Source organism: Pelobates fuscus, chromosome 1 (assembly GCF_036172605.1).
Source record: "Pelobates fuscus isolate aPelFus1 chromosome 1, aPelFus1.pri, whole genome shotgun sequence".
NCBI lineage: Eukaryota > Metazoa > Chordata > Amphibia > Anura > Pelobatidae > Pelobates > Pelobates fuscus.
Genome location: NC_086317.1, coordinates 123,740,306 through 123,763,229, shown reverse-complemented (window position 1 = coordinate 123,763,229; position 22,924 = coordinate 123,740,306). Strand labels below are relative to the sequence as shown.

General features: G+C 42.0%; 1 protein-coding gene across 1 annotated transcript in view; it reads left to right on the top strand.

Moving 5' to 3' along the window:
* Positions 1-22,924, top strand: part of SH3KBP1 (SH3 domain containing kinase binding protein 1) — a 404,964-nt gene that overhangs the window by 172,839 nt on the left and 209,201 nt on the right. Inside the window, exon 3 of the mRNA XM_063450212.1 lies at positions 15,407-15,527. Coding sequence (XP_063306282.1) covers positions 15,407-15,527 — 121 coding nt within the window. The remainder of the gene's footprint in view (positions 1-15,406; positions 15,528-22,924) is intronic.

The window sequence follows — 22,924 nt, the reverse complement described above, 5'->3', positions numbered from 1 at the left end:
TGTCCGTTTCTAATTGTTTTCAACTAAAAATGGATTGTGAACATCAAAAATCTACCGAGTGGGGCTGACTGTATTCCACTGGATATCAGTTTGGGAAAAACGGATAAAAGGGCACCAGCAACCGTAATCACATTGGCTGTGATACTGCCTGAATTGCTGTGATCATCAGGAAACATCAAGTAGGGCCTAGGTTGCTGGCACCTCATTCATTCAGTATGTGCACACAAATATACAGTGACTGTGCCTCTATGTGTAGTTAACTTTTATTTTCTAATTAAATATGGTGATATGTATTTTGGCCCATTAAAGTTTAGTGCCACAAAGTGGGCTACCATATTTTATTGACCCTTGCTCACTAGCTTTGTGAAGCCCACAATACAGCAAGCAAATTGCTAATGTAACCCCTTCTTCAGAACTTTATCCCACTCCAATACCTTTCTGTCTTGTCTATTTGTTTATTCTAATATTTACAATGTGATATTTAGTATACAAGCCCTTCTGCTGAAGAATATGTATTTTTCGGGTCCTGTGCTTCACAGTTTATTGTTTAGTTTATTGAATAGACCAAAGTAAAATATGTCCAAAATTCTAACTTGATAGCTGTCATTTTTTTTTTTTTGCAACAACATTTTTATAATGGTTTTATAAATGAGTTCATCTTTACACATATACTACAAATCCAGCTGTTCTGGAACAAATCTGTACGAAATCCATTTTTGCTACTCCAAATTTTTTTTTACAAAAACAATACCTGAATTATTCAGATATTCTCAGCACAGTGTATAACCTTTCACAATACAAAAAAAAAAAACAATTCTATTCCTGCAATACGGTTGCTGTGTGCTTGCACTGGCCTGTGCTTTGTATTTAGAACACAGTGTTAGTAGATGGAATTAGATTGGGCATTTGAGTGGAAGTGCATTTACTGAAGCAGAATATGTTGGATGAAAAGGTGAAAGGAATTTGGTATATCAAAAGACATTGAAAGGAACATATTGGGGTTTTGCGTCAGACAGGGAGCAGGAACTCATTATTTCTCCTGATTCCTTTTTCTTTATCTCACTGATTTTCTTCTCATTCCTCCTCTTTTAAAATATATAGTAACTTAGAACTTCAAACACACACTCACACACATGCACACTCATACATGCATGCACACATACACACTAGTAAACCACTGTAGTTTATTATTATTATTATTGCCATTTATATAGCGTCAACAGATTCCGTAGCGCTTTACAATATTATGAGAGGGGATTTAACTATAAATAGGACAATTACAAATAAACTTACGGGAACAACAGGTTGCAGAGGACCCTGCTCAATCGAGCTTACATAATACTTTACTGGCTGTTGTCATGCATCTATCAACAACTCTGAAATGTGGAATGATAGTTTGCTTAGTGGTAAACTCATAGGGTTCATAAAGAATATAGGTACTATTAACCAATAATACTACATCCTATACATATAATTTTTAATTTTTTTTATCATGTAAATGGTTTTGTATCTATTAATGCTGATTTTGGCACGTAGGTGCTCTGGGATTGTTTCTCTTTAGTCACCTTCACTACCAAGCCTCGTGCCTTGCTTTCATTGGGTAGAAGATGTTGTATGTCATGACCATCCAAAAAAACGCAAAGGCAAGGGAGCTGTTGAAGTGGTAGGGTATCCAGATGATTTTTTATTTTATCTTAGTATTGTACTGCAGGATGTCTAACGACTGCCTGGATTGTATAGCTTCTCTCATTGTGTATTATTAATCAAATGTGCTTTTAACCATTTAATGACCACATGATGATTAATACCAGTGGTTTCCAACCATTTTTCACTTGAATACTACTTGACAGCCCATTGCCATAAATTGTACCCCTCATATTAGTAAAATGTTTGTAAATATTATAGATGCTGTTATTTCAAATTCCCTAGTTTTTCCCTGCCCCAAACTCTCCCTACTCTTTCTCTGATCAAAGTTTGTGTGTGTGTGTGTGTGTGTCTCTGTTTATATATATTATATATATATATATATATATATATATATATATATATATATACATATACACACACTGAAACACATACAGATACAAGCACACAGATACAAACACTAACACACATGCAGATGTATAGACACAAAATGCAGATACAAACACTCAAAAACACACAGATACAAACACTGACATATCCAGATGCACAGACACTGCCAGCATATTTCCACCCCCTGTACCTTAACCTAGCCTCTATTAGACCTCTTGGCTCTGTCTGCCTCCTAATTCCCAATATCCCTTGCCAGCAGAAGCCACCCTCCTGCTACCATAAGGTTTAAAACTGGAGGGTGGCTAAATTATTTACCTGTATGTATGTAGTGTTTGTATCTGTGTGTCTGTACATATGTATGTCAGTATATGTATCGGCATGATTGTCAGTATGTGTATTGGCATGTGTGTCAGTATGTGTATCAGTGTGTCTGTGCAACTGTATGTGTGTCAGTGTGTGTATAAGTGTTTCTGTATATCTGCATGTGTGGTAGTGTCTGTATCTGTGTATCTGTGCATCTGCATGTGTGGCAGTGTGTGTATCTGTATGTGTTAGTGTTTGTATCTGTGTATCCGCATGTGTGTTAGTATGTGTAACTGTGTGTCTGTGCAACTGTATGTGTGTTAGTGCATCTGTAGCTGTGAGGCAGTGTTTATATTTGCCTGTACATCTGTATGCATGTCAGTGTGTGTATCTCTATGTCAGTATGTGTATCTGTGTGCCTGTATTTGATTGTGTGTCAGTGTGTGCCTGTGTATGCAAGTGTATGTATCTGTGCAACTATATGTGTTTCATTATTTCCATCTGTATGTGTGTCCGTTTGTATATCTGTGTATCTGCATGTGTACCAGTGTGTGTATCAGTGTGTCTGTGCAACTGTATGTGTGTCAGTGTTTCCGTCTGTCTGTCAGCATATGTGGCATGTCACTAATGCACCCTACTCCTAGAGTGTGTGTGACGTAGTTGTGATGGTGAAATGGTTAAAGTTCACTATTTGTCTGCATTAGACTTGTAATAACACCACCCACACTTAACCATAATAATATAAATATTACTATTTTAACACTGCCACCACCAAGACAATTTATAAATTGGGTGCCTTGGTCCCCAAGGTAACTTAATAATAAAAACCCACCAAAGGCAGATCTTAATAATGGAATATTTATTATGAGCAAAAGTCACAGTCACAGTGCATACAAAAAATAGACAAATTATTTACACCAACAACAGATAAAAACAAAAGGGATAAAATAACAGAAGTCCTAATCACTTACTCAGGTTTTCAAATGTAAAACTTCTGCCCAGGGGGTCACTGGCAGGAAAGATGCCAAGGTAACTTAATAATAAAAACCCACCAAAGGCAGATCTTAATAATGGAATATTTATTATGAGCAAAAGTCACAGTCACAGTGCATACAAAAAATAGACAAATTATTTACACCAACAACAGATAAAAACAAAAGGGATAAAATAACAGAAGTCCTAATCACTTACTCAGGTTTTCAAATGTAAAACTTCTGCCCAGGGGGTCACTGGCAGGAAAGATGGTGACTCACTCAAAATTAGATTTTGGCCCCAAGCAAGTACAATACACACTTCAGTATCATTAGATATATATCCTGTGGATTACCAAGCCTCGCCCAGAGGTGGAGATAAGGTGTACCTATAGTAACTATAAGTGACCACCCCTTATGTTCCAGACCAACATCAATCCAAATGGAAACATTTGGTTCTATCACTTCTTATGTACTTGCCACTGAAATAATAATTGCATCTATGAATTTGTTACCATTTTTCAATTCCATAGATATGTCAAACTCCTTACTTGTGACCCAATATAGCGGCCAACACAATCCCTTCCCCTATGGTTACGTTATGCAAATCATGTTTGGTCTTGATTAGAAGAATGTGCTTGTCCCATTCTAAATATAATAAAAATGAGGCTTAATTATTAATCTGTGGGTAAGCATTAATGTTTCTTTTGGATATGATACTGGAACACAAGGCCAATGGCCATTAACATATCAAAGGACTCCTTATCTAAGAGGGAATCTAGACATATGGCAAATTAGAGAGTTAGTTTATATTTAAACCAGACTTCCAGGCCACTTATGTGTGACTTCTCACAGCTTGCCGAAACTTTGATTAATCAAAGGATCAATCCATGTTGCAAACCATCTGCCCCCTTCAAATTCCTATACCATTTACATTATCCCTTCTGTCATCTGACCTTGCAACCAAGTGGCCAATTCATATATGCACTACACAAATTACATTAAATGGCAATATTCTATTGTGCAACAATGAACTATGAACCCTTGGCGTGACATGGCAGTGTTTGTGTCTGTACAATGTGTATGTGTGTCTGTGCATCTGCATGTGTGTCAGTGTTTGTATCTGTATGTCTGTATCTGTATGTGTCAGTGTTTGTATCTGTGTGTTTATGCATCTACATGTGTGTCATCGTGTGTATTTGTATGTCTGTATCTGTGTGAGTGTGTCATTGTTTGGATCTGTATTCTTTCTGTACATCTGTATGTGTAGGGGGAGTCTGGGGAGGATAAGAAGCAGGGGATCCAAGGGTAGAAAAAAGGGGAGATGGGGCATAGAAAAACATCTAAATTTGAAATTACAGCAACTATATTATTGTGTTTTACAATTTATGGAAATGGGCTGCCAAGGGATACAGAAGTGAAAAATGATTGAGAACCACTGATTTAACCAACCAGTGTCCTATCCCTAGGAATGCTGGAAAAGTGGATTGGGCATGCCTGAAAGATCTACATATGCACAGTTGAAAGATCTCTTTAACTTGCAACATCCTGACAGGAGAAAAGATGGCGTCTGATCATGCAGAACACGCTCCGGAGTCGGTTTCTCCCTATTTCTGCTAGATAATGATTCCCTATATCGGTCATTAGTAGACTGGTCTGAAACTGAGCTGGATGGATAATAGGGAGGGGAGGATGGGGGAGGCTGAGAGAAATCTCCTAGGTGAGTAGTGCTTTCAATAATGTAATCTGACCAAGTTTATAGCTTATAAACATTTATTCCTTTTTTTGTGCTTTATTTGTCAAATAATGCATGTCCCTTTAATTTAGAATTCCACACTTTATTATCCTGTAACTGGGCAGTTAGTAAAGAGAAAGCTAAAAGGAGACATTATTTTATGATTCTTTCCTTCCTCACCATTTGCAATTAGTGCCCTTGGTCTGTGTAATCTGAGTGTGATGTTGGATAGTCCTTTCACACAATTTTGAGGAAACGAAGCATCACATGAAAACAGATTAACACAAGTTATAGGTGATTTTCAATTATTTGATTATATTTGTAATTCAATATAGAATCACCTTTAATGAGCTTGGTAGAATTATTTGCACTTTCAAGACAAGTCTTACAGTACTTGCTGACTTTCATTAATGAAAAAGGTGGATGGATCGTAATAAATAGCAGAGTCTAAATACAGAAGATGCTTAATTAGGGTGAATAATCTAGAAGGGGGAATCAAATACCATTATTACTGAGACAATTTGGTCAGCCTACGTTGTGTCTCATTATTGCATCTAAAGTGACATTTCCAATTAATCAGCTGAATTGTTTTCTGTGTGGAGTGTGATTAATGTTGAACGGGCAATGAGGTAGAAGACTTTTTAGTTAGAATACTTTGAATCTGTAATTCCCTTATTAAAATAAGACAGGAATTTACTTTTTTCTTGTTCCATGACAAATTCAATTATGCCATTATTACAGTAATTCTAAAAAAAACATAATTTATTGAGGAGGTTTCCTTTAAAACTATAATTTGTACAGCTTAATTAATTATAGATAATCAACAAGCTTTGCTGGAAAAATACAATGACATATTGTAGTACAAATGACAAACACATGTATGCTATATGCATCAGAATGTAATTGATATATCCCAACATTTCAAATGGCCAGAAATTGAGACTTGGTGGGGTGGTGAGTTAAATACGTACCCCCAACACCGACACCCTGACAAGCAGCACATCGGTTGTAGGCAGGGGCCAGTAACGAAATTGTGTCACTGGCTCAGACGAAAGGTGAGAACCTGCCCATTGTCAGCAGTGCATTCACAATAAAGCAGGCCGACCCCCTGAGGGAAGACCATGCTGGGAGAACTGCTTCAGTGCTCTCTGCAGAGTTTTACAGCCCTGAGTGTCTAATGATGGAGACAGTTCCCTGGTGTCACCAAAAGCGGTACACAAGGGAACAAAGTCCGGACAGCAGGACAGGTTCCGAAAATCATGGCTGTCCTTACAAAAGTAGGAGGTGGGATTGCACTTGTGTAATTTACACTTGCTAAGTTCTAAACGTAATTACAAAGACACACTACTGTAGGATGATGTTTTTGGCAACTTTTCTATTTGCAATCATGGTATTCTCAGCCAATCAGCTCGATCCAGGTTGGAAAGAATCAATACAAATCTAAAAAGAGTAAGCTGTGCATTATCGAATCACCTATATAGGGGGTGGGCTATGGGTGTTGGAGTGAGTTCCATTTTTTTAGTCTCTCTGTTGTGTACAGTAATTCCGTTTTAGAAGACTTGATTCCACAAAGATTCTGCACCGTATTGTGCCTGAAATTAATTTTAAGGTGAGAACCGCCATTCATAGCATGCCTAGTAGACTGCTGTCTGGTGGGAGCCAGCTTGCAGGTTAGACCTGGAAAGGCAGAAAAATTAGACTGTTGCTTTTATTCACAAAACATGAATGTGTGGAGAATTGTAAAGAGAAATGTCAAATTGTAGGCCAAAATTGCAGAACTAGTAATATAATTCCAACATGTTAAAACTCGGACTTACGGAGCAGCATTGTTAGTAGCCAGCCCCCTCTGAGAAGCAACAAGCCATGCGTTTATGCTTTGAGAATTTGATGGTGGAGGGCATTGAAAGGAACTTGCTCACAAAAAGAATCGAGACAGGTTCACACAGAATCTTTCTGCCTTCAGACGAGAAGTGAACGACTCTGCAAAGACTGCACTGAAAGGGTGAAACAGGTTCTGCGAGGACGTTTTGTAATAAATAATTTCCTCTTTTTACCGAGGGAAAGTAACAAACATTTTGCACTTTAACTAGACGGAAGCAGTTAATGTGCACATTACTTAGGTAAAGTGCGGAAACCTTTTGATTCCGCACTTTAACTGAGCAAATCAGTTAATCTGCAGATTAACTAGTTAATGTGCACATTAACTGATTTCTCACTTTAACTGTAACATATATACTAACATTTAACTCCTAAAACTTACCTTTCATTAGCTTAAGAACTGACCTCTGCAGAATATGAAGGTCCGTCCTTTTTTGACCAGCAGTCCCTTGTCCCTTTATTGTTAGTGTTGGGCTTTGTCCAGTCGTGTGCTTCTCATAGTAATGTATTGAGGTCAACTTTACTGTTCAAAGTTACTCATAGAGATTGGTCATGGCTTTTTGTTGTTTATTTTAGGAGCACATTCCACAAAAAACGCACAGCTAAAGTACTGAGTGCAATAACGGTGAAATATAGATCCAATATGTTATTCATTTTTAAAATCATTAGCATTTATATAGCGCCAACATATTTTGCAGAGCTTTACATTAATAGAATGGGGTTTTTCGACAAGTAATTGACATAAAGAATATTAACAGAGACGAGAGGTGAAGAAGGCACTGCTCTAAAAGCGAGTGGGTCACTAATTAAAATGCTAAAATGTATTTGTTTTTTTGTTTGTTTTCAATGTTAAAAGACCACTACATACCAATAAAGCACTTCAGCTTGATGAAGTTCTTTATGGGTGAGGAGTATCACATTAAAAACACACTTTATAAAAGTGCTGATTTTTATGAGAAATTGACACTTAATTGACGAAACACTGCCCTGGCTGTCAATCAAACAGCCGGGAAGGTTTACTCCCGTGAGCTAACAGAAGTGGCAGACTCACTCTACTGGAGCATGTCTACCTCCACTTAGCAAACCTCTGCGCAGGCCTCGGATCAGGCCAACATTCGTTTTAAACGTTGTGCCTTGCATGCCCCTGTGTGAATGGGCAGATGCACGCACACAAAAGCGCACACACCTGCGTTCGCACCCTTCTTTTTTCTTTCTCATGTAGTTAGGCGAGAGTGTTATATTGGTTGGAAGTTGGACAGTAGGAACTTTGACACTGTCAAGGTTATTCACTAAGGTGAGAATTGACAAAAGTGAATGTCACATTTAAAGGGACATGTTCGTTTTCCTGGCACTGCAGGACCCTACAGTGCCCCTCTCCATCCCTCCCCCCATCCCAAGTCTCTGAAGGAGTCCGTGGCGCTGGGTCAGGTTCCTGCAACTCTCCTCCCTTGCCTACGTCAGCCGGTGGGGGAGTCCTAATGGGAATGCGTGGCAATGGCATGTGCACTATGGCATGCTTTCCTATGGGGTTTTAGGAGATGTTGGAGGTCCTCACATAGCGTGAGGACGTCTAGCGTCGCTCAAATCACTTTTCGTGTTCTAAGAACACGGAAGTCCCTCTAGTGGCTGTCTGATAGAGGAGGACTTAACCCTGCAAGGTAATAATTGCAGTTTATGAAAACTGCAATAATCACACTTGCAGGATTAAGGGTAGTGGGAGTTAGCACCCAGACCACTCCAATGGGCAGAAGAAAATAGCCAAACTAAAAGCTAGATTTTTATTTGATTCATTTTTGTTCAGCTGTTTTAGGCTTCATTTTGAATTTATTCCCGACAATTCTCACTTGAAATGTGAAATTACATGACCAGTCACAGTCAGGGACGGTGCAAGGATTTTTGCCGCCCTAGGCAAAAGAAAAGTTTGCCGCCCCCCCATATGACATCACAATGCCCCACCCATATGATCTGTCATATGAACTAACGCCAGTGCTGCACACTGTGTTTGCATTAAAAAGCCTGCAGGGACAGGCTATAGACACCAGAACCACTTCATTAAGCTGCAGTGGTTCTGGGGACTATAGTGTCCCTTTAATGTGAGATTAATTAGAGATTAGTGTCACTAATAATATACTAGATCGCCTACTTACAACCAGATGAAGATGGTGATGGGCACTGGCTGCAGTTTGGCTCCACTGGTCTGCTGTAGAACCGGATCTCTGGAGGCTGTTTGTATCTGCGGTCACAAAATTCAATGTTCTGGGAGAACAGGAAGCAGCTCCATTTTCTGAGGCCCCTTACACAGCTCAAGGTCTGGGCCCCAGGGCCTGACGGTGAGTATGCCCATAAGGCCCACCCATAAGTCCACCTATGTGTTCCACCCATTAAATTCGCTCACAGGGAGTGTAGTGTGTAGGGGATGTGTTATGTGTTATTGTAGAGGATCTAATGTGTGTGCTTATGGAATGTAGTGTATAGGCATACCAGTTTGTGTAGGTGATGCAGTGTGTTTGTGTGTAGTGGAAGCAGTGTGTGTTTGTGGTTGTGTGTAAGGGATCCATTGTGTGAATCAGTGTTGTATGCATAAGGGATGCAAGGTGTGTGTCTGTCAGTGTGTGCACGGAGTGTGTGTGTGTGTGTTTGCATGTGTGTGTAAGGGATGCATTGTGTGTTTCTGTGTATGTATAGGGATGCATTGTGTGTGTGTGCGTGTAGTGTGAAAGAGCTCTCCCTTCTGTCCCTTAGAGCTCTCCCCTGCCCCTTAGTGGTCTCTCCTCTCCCCCCACCCTCCCCTGGGGGTCTCTTCTCACACCCACCCACCCTCCCTGTGTTTTCCTCACCTCCCCTTCTCCTCATCTCCACTTCTCTTCACCCCCTCTCCTATGTTCTTCTCACCTCCACCCCGTGTCTTCTCACTTCCCCCCGTGTTCTCCTCACCCCCCTCTCCCTGTGTTCTTCTCACTCCCCCTCCCTGTATTCTTCTCACCTCCCCCTCTCCTCACCCCCCTCCCTGTGTTCTTCTCACTCCCCCTCCCTGTGTTCTTCTCACTCCCCCTCCCTGTGTTCTTCTCACTCCCCCTCCCTGTGTTCTTCTCACCCCCCCTCCCTGTGTTCTTCTCACTCCCCCCCTGTGTTCTTCTCACCCCCCTCCCTGTGTTCTTCTCACCCCCCTCCCTGTGTTCTTCTCACCCCCCTCCCTGTGTTCTTCTTACTCCCCCCTCCCCTCTTCTTCTTACGCCCCCTTTCTTCTTACTTCCCCCTCCCCCTTTCTTTTTACTCCCCCCTCCCCTCTTCTTCTTACTCCCCCTCCCCTCTTCTTCTTACTCCCCCCTCTTCTTCTTACTCCCCCCTCTTCTTCTTACTCTCCCTCCCCCTTTCTTCTTACTCCCCCCTCCCCCTTTCTTCTTACTCCCCCCTCCCCCTTTCTTCTTATTCCCCCCTCCCCTTTCTTCTTACTCCCCCTCCCCTTTCTTCTTACTCCCCCCCTCCACTTGTCTTCTACTTACTCCCCCTCCCCCTTTCTTCTTACTCCCCCTTTCTTCTTACTCCCCCCCTCCACTTGTCTTTTTCTTACTCCCCCTCCCCCTTTCTTCTTACGCCCCCCTTCTTCTTACCCCCCCTTCTTCTTACTCCTCCTTCTTCTTACTCCCCCTCCCCTCTTCTTCTTACTCCCCCCACCCCTCTTCTTCTTACTCCCCCCCACCCCTCTTCTTCTTACTCCCCCCACCCCTCTTCTTCTTACTCCCCCACCCCTCTTCTTACTCCCCCCACCCCTCTTCTTCTTACTCCCCCACCCCTCTTCTTCTTACTCCCCCTCCCCTCTTCTTCTTACTCCCCCCTCCCCTCTTCTTCTTACTCCCCCCTCCCCTCTTCTTCTTACTCCCCCCTCCCCTCTTCTTCTTACTCCCCCACCCCTCTTCTTCTTACTCCCCCCACCCCTCTTCTTCTTACTCCCCCCTCCACTTGTCTTCTTCTTACTCCCCCCTCCCTCGTTTTCTTCTTACTCCCCCACCTTCCCTCTTCTTCTTACCCCCCTCCCCTCCCCTTGTTCTTCTTACCCCCTCCCCCAGTTCTCCTTACCCCCCCTCCCCCAGTTCTCCTCCTAACTTCACCTCCCCTGTAGCGTGGCCAAGCTCCTCTCCGGTCCGCGATACAGGAGTTTGATTCCTGTACCCGGCCGGACTGATAGGAAGTGCACACTAAGTGTGCACTTCCTGTCAGTCCGGCCGGTTTCGCGGACCGGAGCGGAGCTCGGCCACGCTACAGGGAAGGGGAGGTGAGGCATTGCGGCAGGCGCCTGAGCGCTCTCTATAGAGCTCAGGCGGCTGCAACATTTAAAGTGCCGGCGATGGGGGCGCAGGGCGCACCCTCCTATATGGCACCCTAGGCGGCTGCCTAGTTCGCCTTATAGGAAGCGCCGGCCCTGGTTACAGTCATCCTGTCCTAGGCATCTGGGGTTAGCATGCTGGATGTGGTTACAGCAGATGAGACCTCCTGGCACCATAATAACTTAATTTCAATTAAGTTGTTATGCTGTCCAGATGGTTTCTTTAAGTAATTTTAGACATTCCTGGATATATGCCACCATTTTAAAATGGAGACATGCTAATGTTGAGACTAGTAAATGTCTATCAATGGTGTGAAATCTATAAGAAAAGAACTATAAAATGGTTGAGCAACATTATTCGATTGTAAATCAGCATTTGTTACTAACTCCTACGTCTAATTGCCTTATATAACCATTTATAGTGTTTAACATTCAAAAACGTACACTGCTGTCTTCACTTAGTTAAATTTGATCTGCCTGAACTTGGATTTATTGTGTGCTTGTATTTGGCACAGCAGAAATGCTTTTCAAGAGATATATTGCTAATGTTACCTCTTGGCTTCAAACCATCCCCACAGCTGCATTCAGTTTAGGATTTTGGGATGAGGGATTTTACATTTTCTGAATTTGCACCTGGAGACTCTTGTTAAATAGAAAATCTTTGCCATTTTAGAGTTTGGATTCAAAATTTTCCAAACCACTGTAAAAGCTTGTTTTTTGGAAAGCCAAGACGTACACTGTATTTCTTACAGTTTACACATATTCCTGTAGCATGCAAAATAATTCCCCCGACAAATCTGCTGCATATGTGAGTGGGTTGGGATTTCCTCCTGGCTCCTGCTTTAAGTCTCCTATGCACTCTGAATGATTTATTCACTAAACTCTGAATTCTAGTGAATTGAAATCTGAATGGCAAAATTCAGGCAACGATTATCAGAAACATGTGGATTTTTTTTTTTCCATCTGAGCTACATTGATGTTGCTTCAATGCTGCTTCTATTTGGATTTTGTTTTATTAAATTGAGCAGTTTAGTATTCTCTACCTTCTGTGGACCAAGGCAATGACCGTTAATGCCAAAGTTTAACAAATTAAAGCACTTTTGCATAAATAACTGCACTGGACAATTCTCCTACTCAAATCTTGCAATTTGGATTAAATCCACTAAAATTTGAAGTGTAGAGAATAACAGGGCCATGGAGTAGATACACAAAACCTTTTTACTCTGAATCCTCAATTTATGGTACCGCCGACTTAAACTCCTTACACTACAGTGTTGTATTGTATAGATTTAGACTACAATTACTGTATTGCTATTTACATATATAACAACCCGTAAGTCGCCATTTTAGGAGTAAATAAAAAAAAAAATCTCCCAAACACTACAGGTCAACTAATACGCCGAACATAGGGTTGTTATACATGCAGTGCTTTCACCCATCTCATCACTCTTTATTACTTCCAACTTCTTTTCTAAAGAAATAGAATTTCTAGAGTGCTTACTATCACTGCTATTACCCGATTGAGTACTTAGGAGTCTTTATTCACTCTTTATACACAAATTCTGAGAGAACTAGGGGATGACATTACCGCTTAGGTATCATGTCATTCTTTTGTAAACACAACTGACTGGCTGGAGAAATATTTGCATGCCATCTATAGGCAAAAAGAGTAAACTACACGCTAATATTTTGTTTGTTTTCATTTAAACTCTGACCATTCATTAATCATATAATGGAGTCACTAAATAATAATCTGAAAATCAAACTGCAAAAGGCCGGCTAAAATATCCCATCTCTTACTACAAATGGAGAACTTTTCTATAGATATTTTATTTTTATTGTAGTTATTGCAGCTATATTGTATTTTACAGATGTGTATTTTGTTTTTGAGTGAGTGTGTATATGCTTGTTACGATATATACTATTATTCCTTGGCTGATAGCAAGAGTACTACAGTAACAGAATTGGGATCACCATGTTTCTGGGAGTCTCACATATTTTCATAGTGACTCCCTGACACCCGCAAATCATATACAATATCCTGGAAATCACACACACGCAATCTGACATACAATGTTTGGCAGATTGTATGTGTGATTTCCAAGATATTGTATATAATCTGAGGGAGGGAGGAACTGACAGCCTGCACTTCCTCCCAGCTTCACTGAGAGTGCAGCGCGAGGGAAATTGCTATAGAATTGCTATTATCTTGAGATATGAAGGGAAGGAAATTTTACGTTACTTAACATCGTTACTGGTTATTAAACATGCATGTTATACAACCAAATCCAATCCTAGGGGTAGGCAGGCAAGTACTTCTGATCTTCTGTTATAAATACAGTTATCAAACTTTTATGTGTATGTATTAGGAGGTAGTGATGTCCCGAACAGTTCGCCAGGAACTGTTCGCCGGCGAACATAGCTTGTTCGTGGCGGGCGAACATATGCGATGGTCGGTCCGCCCCCTATTCGTCATCATTGAGTAAACTTTGACCCTGTACCTCACAGTCAGCAGACACATTCCAGCCAATCAGCAGCAGACCCTTCCTCCCAGACCCTCCCACCTCCATGACGAATAGGGGGCGGACCGAACATCGCATATGTTTGCCCGCCGCGAACAAGCTATGTTCGCCGGCGAACAGTTCCCGGCGAACTGTTCGGGACATCACTATTAGGAGGAGGAAGTCATGGGTCGCCATACACTTTACTAATGCATCCAATACAACAAATTAAGTTTCTTACGCTTCTATACATTCTAATAGGTCTTCTAGGTTCCACTATCCAGTGTTAAGTACCTCGACTAAAAATTTTAGTCAGATTTAGTTGACTAAAGTTTTGAGATTTAGTCAACTAAAACTAGATTAAAACTAAAACAATTCGGATGACTAAAATATGACTACAAGTAAAATGTCTTTTTAGTCAAAAGATTATGACTAAAACTAAATTGAAATTTGCTGGCAAAGTTAACACTGGCGGGTAAGACACATGGGGGAGAGAGGAGAGGAAAAGAGAGACATGAGGGCTGAGAGAATGAGACACATATGGGTTGAGGGATTGAGACACATGGGGGGCTGGGGGATTGAGACACATGTGGGGGCTTGGAGAATGAGATACATGGGGGGCTTGGGAATGATATATATATGGGGGGGATGGGAGAATGAGACACACGGGGAGTTGGGAGAATGAGACACGTTGAGGGACTGTTGTTGAGCACATGGAGAGGCTTGGGTGTGGAATGAGACACATGGTGGTGCTGGGGGAGGAATTGAGACACATGGGGGCTGGGGAAATGAGACATGCAGGGGAAATGAGGTGCATGGCCATAGAAGGGACTGGGAGAGAAACAGACACGGTGCTGGGGGGAGAGACACACAAATGGGGATGTGGAGAGAAAGATACACAAAGGGACTGTGCGGAGGGAGGCAAAGAGACACAGAGGGGTATCGGAAGGGGCAAAAGAGACAGACAGAGGCTTGGGGGCAGGGCAACCAGAGGAGCTGGGGGGACACAAAGAGACACAGAAGGGCTGGGGAAGGGGCTAATTGATCATTGGTTAGTTTCCTTATGCTTAGTTCAAATAACTCTAACAGGTACGTTTTAAACACGACTCGCTCAATTCAAACTAACTCTCTACATTATAATTAGTCAAGATTAAGTTTTTTTACTGGCAATAGGATAATGTTTTTGCAGAACTGCAGAAGCCGGAATCCACGACAGCCGACACTCATTGGTTGATAGCGTTAGCTGACCGATCTCAGCCAATGACTGTCATTTTGTGCAACAAAAGTTGAACAGAATTAGCATTACCCAGCCCAGAACTCTAGATCCAAGCTAACTGACGCCTCCAACAGCAGAACGATTAATCTCTGTATGTGCAGCATTTCAAAGCAAAACTCTGCATAGTCCACAGGTATCATGACCACATAAAACCAATTTAACCATTTAAGTTCACATGAATGAAGGAAATATACACTTGCCCTAACATCTAAAGTAGCGTTTTTTTTTTCAAATAAAATGTCGTTATATTTCATGGGCAAGCCTCTCTATGTGTGTATACATCATGATAACAGCCAGTAGGCTCAGCATGATACTGATTAACCAGCTGAACATATCATTTATGAGTTTGACTGATTTCTTTCTCTTTTTCTTTTTTCCCATCAGGAACTGAAGAAAGACATAAAAAAAGATCTAAGTAGTAAACCACCTGACCGACCCAGCCAGAACATTTCTAATGGGAATGCCTTGCTCTCAAATGAAGCAATTGTGCGGAGTTCCGGAAGAGGTAATTGATATCCATTTCTTCTTTGATTCACTGCAATCCTAGTTTTTTAAAGGGGAAGTGCAGTATTATAATAATTTATATTTACCAACGTGAATTCAATTTTATGACTTCATAACTTAATATGGAATTATAGTGCCAGTTTTGTAATGCTTGGTGTAAAATTGCTTGGTAACATATTATCACATATTAAGCACAAATAAAAAATAGTTTGCTACTGTGATAGCCTCCACCCTTCTGGGATTTTTTTCCAGTTATTAAAAGGAACACTATATTGATTGGAATACAATACTGTACAGTTTCTCTGCCTCTCCCCCCTTCCCCCATCCCAGTCGCCTACCAGGCCAAATAAAGGGTTAAATAGTTCATTAAACACTTACCTGATTCCAAGGGCGAGGTCCTTCGGCTCCTCTGATGTTAGCCGATAGGCGGAAGCTAATGTGCATATTGAGTACCTCGCATTAGGCCTTCCCCATAGCAAAGCATTGACTTAATGCTTTTTTATGTGTTTTTTAAGCACGCTGGACGTCCTCATGCAAAGTGTGAGGCTGTACAGCATTGTTTCATGTAGTTAAACTCTGTGAAACTCAATAAGTGCCTCTAACAATCTTGCTATCCTCGACTGTGCAAGTTATAGCCTGCTCTTACTCAGGGCTGTCTTTAATGTGGGGCAAATGGGGCACCTGCCCCGGGTCCAGTGTCTTTAAGGGGCCCAAAGCAGTTGCCCTGTGGGCCCCGCTGCCCTCAAGAATTCCATTGTCGCCAGCCGGGGGCCCATACACTAAGTAGGCCCACCGGGTGGCCCATGCACTTAGGGTCACCCGGTGGGCTTGTTTTTAGCTTGCTTTTCGGCAGCCCCGGCGTAGATAGGAAACTGGAGGTTGGGTTTAAAAATGTAAATTTTACATGTCTGTCTGTCTGTCTGTCTGTGTGTCAGTCTGTCTGTCTGTGTGTGTCAGTATGTATGTATGTGTGTCAGGAGGTTTGTCTGTATGTCTGTCTGTGTCAATATGTCTGTAAGTCTGCATGTGTGTGTCAGTATGTCTGCCTGTGTGTATCTGTGTGTGTTAGTATTTATGTCAGTATATGTAAATGTGTGTGAGGGTCAGTATGTCTGTCTGTGTGTCAGTATGTGTGTCAGTGTATGTATGTGTCAGTATGTCTTTCAGTGTATGTGTCAGTATGTGTGTCAGTGTATGTATCTGTGTGTGTCAGTATGTCTGTCAGTGTATGTGTATGTGTGTCAGTATATCTGACAGTATATGTGTCAGTGTATATGTATGTTGTCAGTGTGTGTATCTGTATGTAGTCAGTTTGTGTATCTGTGTATCTGTCAGATACACATGCACAAATACATACACTGACAGACGGTATGTGTGTGTGCCAGTATGTCTGTCAGTATATGTATCAGTATGGCTACCAGTGTATGTGTCTGTGTTCGAATGTCTGACAGTATATGTGTCGGTGTATGTGTGTATCTGTATGTAGTCAGTGTGTATACCTGTGTGTCTGAGCATCTGCATGTGTGTCAGGTTGTATATCTGTTTGTCTGTATATGCATCAGTGTATGTGTATGTATCTGCAAGTGTGTCAGTGTGTATATCTGTGTATATGCATGTGTTTTGTGTCAGTGTGTATCTGTGTGTATGTGTATCACGGTGTGTGTGTGTCAGTGTATGTGCATATGTGTATATATCTCAGCATTGATACACCAACACTACATACAAACACACTCCTGCATTGAAACATCAACACTACATACATATAAACAAACGTTTTGGTGTTAAACACCAATAATATATAAACACACCCCTACATTCAAAAACCAACACTACACCTAAATCCATGCTTGCAATCAAATGCCACATACAAGTAACACTCCTACATTCACACAAACATACTCCATACAAAAACATGCTTACATTCAAACACACCAATACGGCTCAGTGCTAAATACAACCTTGCAAGCATGGGGAATTGGTAGAGCCCCAGTTGTCAAAGCATTGTTGGAGTTGAACGACAGATAGGAATCTACCTTCTAGCCACCCTTGCGATTGGGGAGCCCAACAAATTCTTGCACCAGGGCTATTTCTACTTTAGTCCGTCACTGCGTTGGGGTGGAGGGCTTGATTGCATGCCAGGGAGTGAGGGGGTAGGTGGCAGGGCAGGCTTGCCCAGGTTCCAATCAATATTAAAGATGGCCTTGCTCTTACTAGACATACATGAAGTTCACAATCATCTGCTGTGCAAAGTTAGCAATCCCTGGCGCACAGTCAGACATGCGTGCAAATGTAATAATGAATAGCAAAAGAACAATAGCTCCAAGCAGCGATATCATAAGTTGTGATACCATAAATTGCCCCATTAAAGTGTTGCCTTTGCAGTCTGACTCTCAGTCTTTCTGTAGACTTTGAATGTTGATGGAGATTTAAATAATGTGTGTGGGTGTAGGTTAGATGTCGTGCCTTACTATTTGTGTTACAATGAATAAAGATGGGGAGGGTGGGAGCGGAACCTTCTCCTTGGTCTATAAATCAGATTAGACTCACTAATCTCCCTAATCAAGGTCTTTTTTCACATTATGTCTCCTGCCCTCTCACCCAGTCAGCAACAGAAATCCCATGCCAGATTATCTCTGATTTATTGCAGCCAGCCTTCCTATGTGCTATCCTCAGCAAATACCATAGTCAAGCATCTCTCTTGTAATATCAAAGAGCAGGTCTTCAAAGCAGAACGTTCTTTTTAGTTGTACTTTCTTAATTGCTTTGCCTGTAGTTATTTTTCTTGCCCTAGACCCGTCTACAAAGAGGAAGTTGAGATCATCCAAACTCCTTGTAACTAACACATTATCTATTGTTTGTTGCAGAGAAGTTCTTTCAGGTTTCGGATACCAGATTATTCACTTAGCAGTGAATTCGGAGGAAATAACAATAAAAAACGAAAAATGCGAGAGCGACGTTGAAATATATATATCAGCTGTGTTATTTTGGTCTTATAGTGGCAATTTTGTTTTAGAAACTAGAGGTTTAAATCCATTTCTAGTAGCTGTCATACTAACTGCCATTAGAAGTTCTTCCGCAGCCCAACTGAGTAAAACATGGTCACATAAAGCTGACGTGCATAGGAGAGCATTAATAAATACATTGATTTCCTATGGGAAAGCTTGGAAGCGCGCAAAGAGCATGCCACCAAAGCACATTAGGTCCCCAGTGCTCCTCTGTGAGGTGCATTGTATTAAACCATGGAAGAGGAGGCAATGCCTCCCACGTCACATCATTACTTAGACTAACCCTTTGACTTGTAGAAGCAATGGTTATTTTTAAGACAACAAAGAATGGATGCTTCTGGTATTGCCACACCAGTAATACATTCTAAACAAAACCAATGATCCAGCACTCCCCAAACATAACATAATGTTTTATTTTGTTTGCATAGCAGGAAGTACACAAATAGCAATGTTTCAGCTGACACAGGAGCCTTTTTTATATTTTCTAATACATATACTTGCAGTTGTTTTCCTGGCACTATAGCTTCCTATAGTACCCCCCTCCCTATCCTTATGGTACACAGACTTTTGGAGTGCCTTCCCCCAGATTTGATAGGCTTGGCAAAAAAAAACAGGCCGTAGATCAGAATGAGAGGCTCCTGAATCAGAATGTCATTGTGAAGTTATTTGCACCGTTACAGAGTATATGACATGGTGGCAGACGTGCTTGCAAGTGGGTAAATAATAAATCAAAACTGAGGAATGGCCCTCTCTTATCTGTCAGTCAGTGTTTATCGTAGAGTTAGTATAGTTTTCTGTATGGAGGATTGAGTGACAAGAGAGAAAGAGAACAATCTTACAGAATTTTGCATTTCTGGGACTTTTTGGAGACCTTGATTTTGCTGTTAATAGTCATTTTTTACATATTTTTTCTAGCATATTGTTCTTAATTTTATGTTATTATACTTTACAGCTATAAATATGTTGTGTGAGGGGCAAATAAGGCTGTATAGGAAGTGTATGAAGAGTAGCATAGTATAGGGAGAGATAAGTCGGTTGAGGTGTGCCGGAACCGACGTCGCGGTAGGCCTGTAATAAAAGAGGGCCCACCCACGAGGTGTAATGAAAAGTATAGATAGAGGGAGTGGAGGGTGGGGATCTGCGAATCTCTGAAAGCACGTACGGGACAGAGGAAGGTGAGTAGGGGGTTTAAATAGGGTAACATGCCCCTCCCACAACTGCAAAAATAACTGTAAATAGGTGCCCGGAACTTATAACCGGTACTCTTAATTGTGCGAGGGGAAGTAAGGTATAATAACGTGTTGGCCAACCTGGGTAGACTAAGTGTGGGGTAGAGAAAGTAGACAATAGTCTCCATGAATAGGTGAAACTTCCTGAGACAATGCTGCAAGATGGACGTGGTGGTTGTGGTAAATATGTGGGACCTACAAAACCGTGAAAGCAGGTATAGCGGCTTCAGTACTAGGTTGGTGCCTGATTCATAAGTACAGGCATCTAATAGGTTTGATAGTGATTGAATGTAGATGGGAAAAACTGTAAGATTTGAAAATGTGTCCAGGAACCTGAAACACCTCGAGTATGGTAATAATCTGGTATGAGGACATGAAGCTGCGTATGAATGGTAAACCTTACGACATGTGAAGTTGTAAACCGGATAGGTAGAGTTGATGCAAGTTAGAGGTGGCAAAAATAAATTAAAATAAAATAAACGAAAATCAATCGCAGACAACATAGCATAAAGAGATAGTAACATTATACACGAAAAGGAGCCTCAAAGGAGAAGAAGGCCCTAACACATGTACTGTGAGTTTTAGTAGAAAGAGCCAGATGCGAAAGATGACCACGAGCTAACAAGGCCGGTAGCCTGCGAGCATACCCCGAAACACAGGGAACGGCAGTGGCTACGGGAGAGGCCAAAGGCAGAACCATGTGGAATGCGCAATGGAACCATGGGAGAGATCGTATGAAAAAGGTGCAGGAAGTCTGGCCGGGACACAGCCAGAGCTGCAGACGCCAATTACCCAAACTGCTATCCGAAACCGCCCCATAGACGACAGTAGCGAAGACAAACAGGGGGCGAGCAACGGAGAAGTAAGAGCGAACTCGGGGTCCCCACCAACAACAGCATTACCCGTGGAGGCAGACAGAGACACTGAGAGTTCAGCTGTCCAAAAGGCAGCCGGAGAGGGAATAAGTTGACTGCGAGAACCGCAGCGAAGCGAGGGAGCGACCAGGACACGAAAAGAAGGTAGGGGGTAGCCGAACCTCCACAGCGTGATGAGTACCAGACCTAGCCAGAGAGCTGGGGGCGGAAAAAGTACTATGCCAGCACCTGGCGGTGGAGACATGCTGGAAAAAAAAGACAAATAAACAGCGCATAAGCGACCCAATGTGTGTGTGTGTGTGTGTGTGCTGGCATACTCGCTAATGCCAAAAAGGCGAAACAATTAAAACTAGGATAGGTGACAGGTGAGGCCCTGCTAGATGCCAAGCGGCGTGAAAGGCTCTATCTATGCGTTGGCGCGAGGGGATAACGTGGCCACTGAACGTCGTGGCGGGGTGTTGGCCTCTCGGTGACAGTTAAACATAAGATAGAATGGGAGTGACAGGTGAGGCCCTCTCTATGCCACAATGCGAGGCGACTAACTATGATTTGGCCCGAGGGGCGTAGTACCTCCGAGTATGAGGATGGGTGTTGGCCTCGTGGGACCACTAACCTAAGGCAAACAAGCCAGGGGGAATTACAACTAGTGGACACCTAGGACCCTGACAGCCAGCCACAGCTAACTAAGAGGGGAGGGAAGGTAGTGTGAGAGAAGACGTATATGACAAAAGTGCATGGAAAAAAAACATGAGGGTGAACGAGGAAGTACTGCAGGGCCGACCGTAACTAAAGTGCAGAGTAAGCACGTCAGAGTCCAGGTGGTCAGGCCGTATGGAGCATGCCCGGCAACAGGTAATAGAATTCGTGTTTGTGTAAAGCCCACGGGGGTTCACAAGACCCAGTGTGTGTGTGTGTGTGTGTGCGCTGGCATACTAGCTAAAGCCAAAAAGGCGAAACAATTAAGACTAGTGTCGGGTGTCGGCCTCGCGGGACCACTAACCGAAGGCGAAGAAGCCATGGGGAAATTACAACTAGTGGACACCTAGGACCCTGACAGCCAGCCACAGTTAACTAAGAAGGGGAGGGTACCGAGAGAGAGAGGACGTACCTGAGGAACGAAATGTTGGGGGGGGGGGGGGGGGTTTGTGCAGGAAAATAATGTAGCATGAGGAGCACGGCGGGCAAACACAGTCCAGCCAAGCAGGGAAACAAAAACATGAAAAGAAGAACGCGGGTCCGGCTATGCAACGGGACTGAAAAACCTAGGCGCGACACTGTAGGTAAACAGTTTGAGGAATGCATCCATCCAAACATAAAAATAGCTTATGACGTGAAAAATGCAAACTGCAGATAAAAAATAAAAAATAAATCAGCAACCGCCTGTATACAAACTCAGCAAACCGTCTGCATGGGGCTACAGAGGTATCACTACCCAGTATAATTTGAACACCCACCAAACTGGGTGGATTGCCAAATCTGAGCGCTAATAGCTAAATACTTAGATGCATGTATAGTATTTTTGTTTTTTTGTTTTTTTTTATATTTATACATATTAGCGTTTCTGGGACAGAATGGAGTGTCTAATGACACCCACTGGGGATCATAACTCAACTATAAATCTGATTCCCCAGTGAACTGTGCAACGGAGAAACACCAAGTACAGTGCAGAGAGTCTCCATATTAATGCCACGTGTGGCAGCATACGGTCAGTCCACATCAACGGCGGCCTCAAATGTAGAAACCTTTGGTAAAGTCATCAAAGGACATTCTTAAAAATACAGAAAATACTAAAAAGTTGAAACAGACGTGTTATTAGTGGCAATTTCGTTATAAAAAAAAAAAAAGAGTGCTGCGTGTTTAAGGTCCCAAGGTAACAATGTGCCTTAACTTATTCCTAAACAGTCACAGAACTTGCAAATCTCTCATTATCATTAGCAGCTAGTATCTACAGCAAACATTTACACAGAGAAATGTAAAACAACTGCATTTGCTAAAAAAAGAAATGCCACATGCATAATATAAGCCAGAAAATTACAGGAGAACCAAGTAAAATTTATAAATAACAACACAAAAAGGACTGGAAAAATATACTTGATACGTGATAAAATGAGTTTGACAGTATTATAGAAATACGAGAAGTTGGGTTTCACAAAAGGTATAGATAGTATCAGGACACAGTTCTCTGCAAAAGACCACGTGCAGACAAAACTGCACAAAAGCCCTATCCGGCCACAGGACTTTCGTGCAGAAAATCAAGTGAAAATCAAGGAGTAGGAGCTCCCTGCTTAG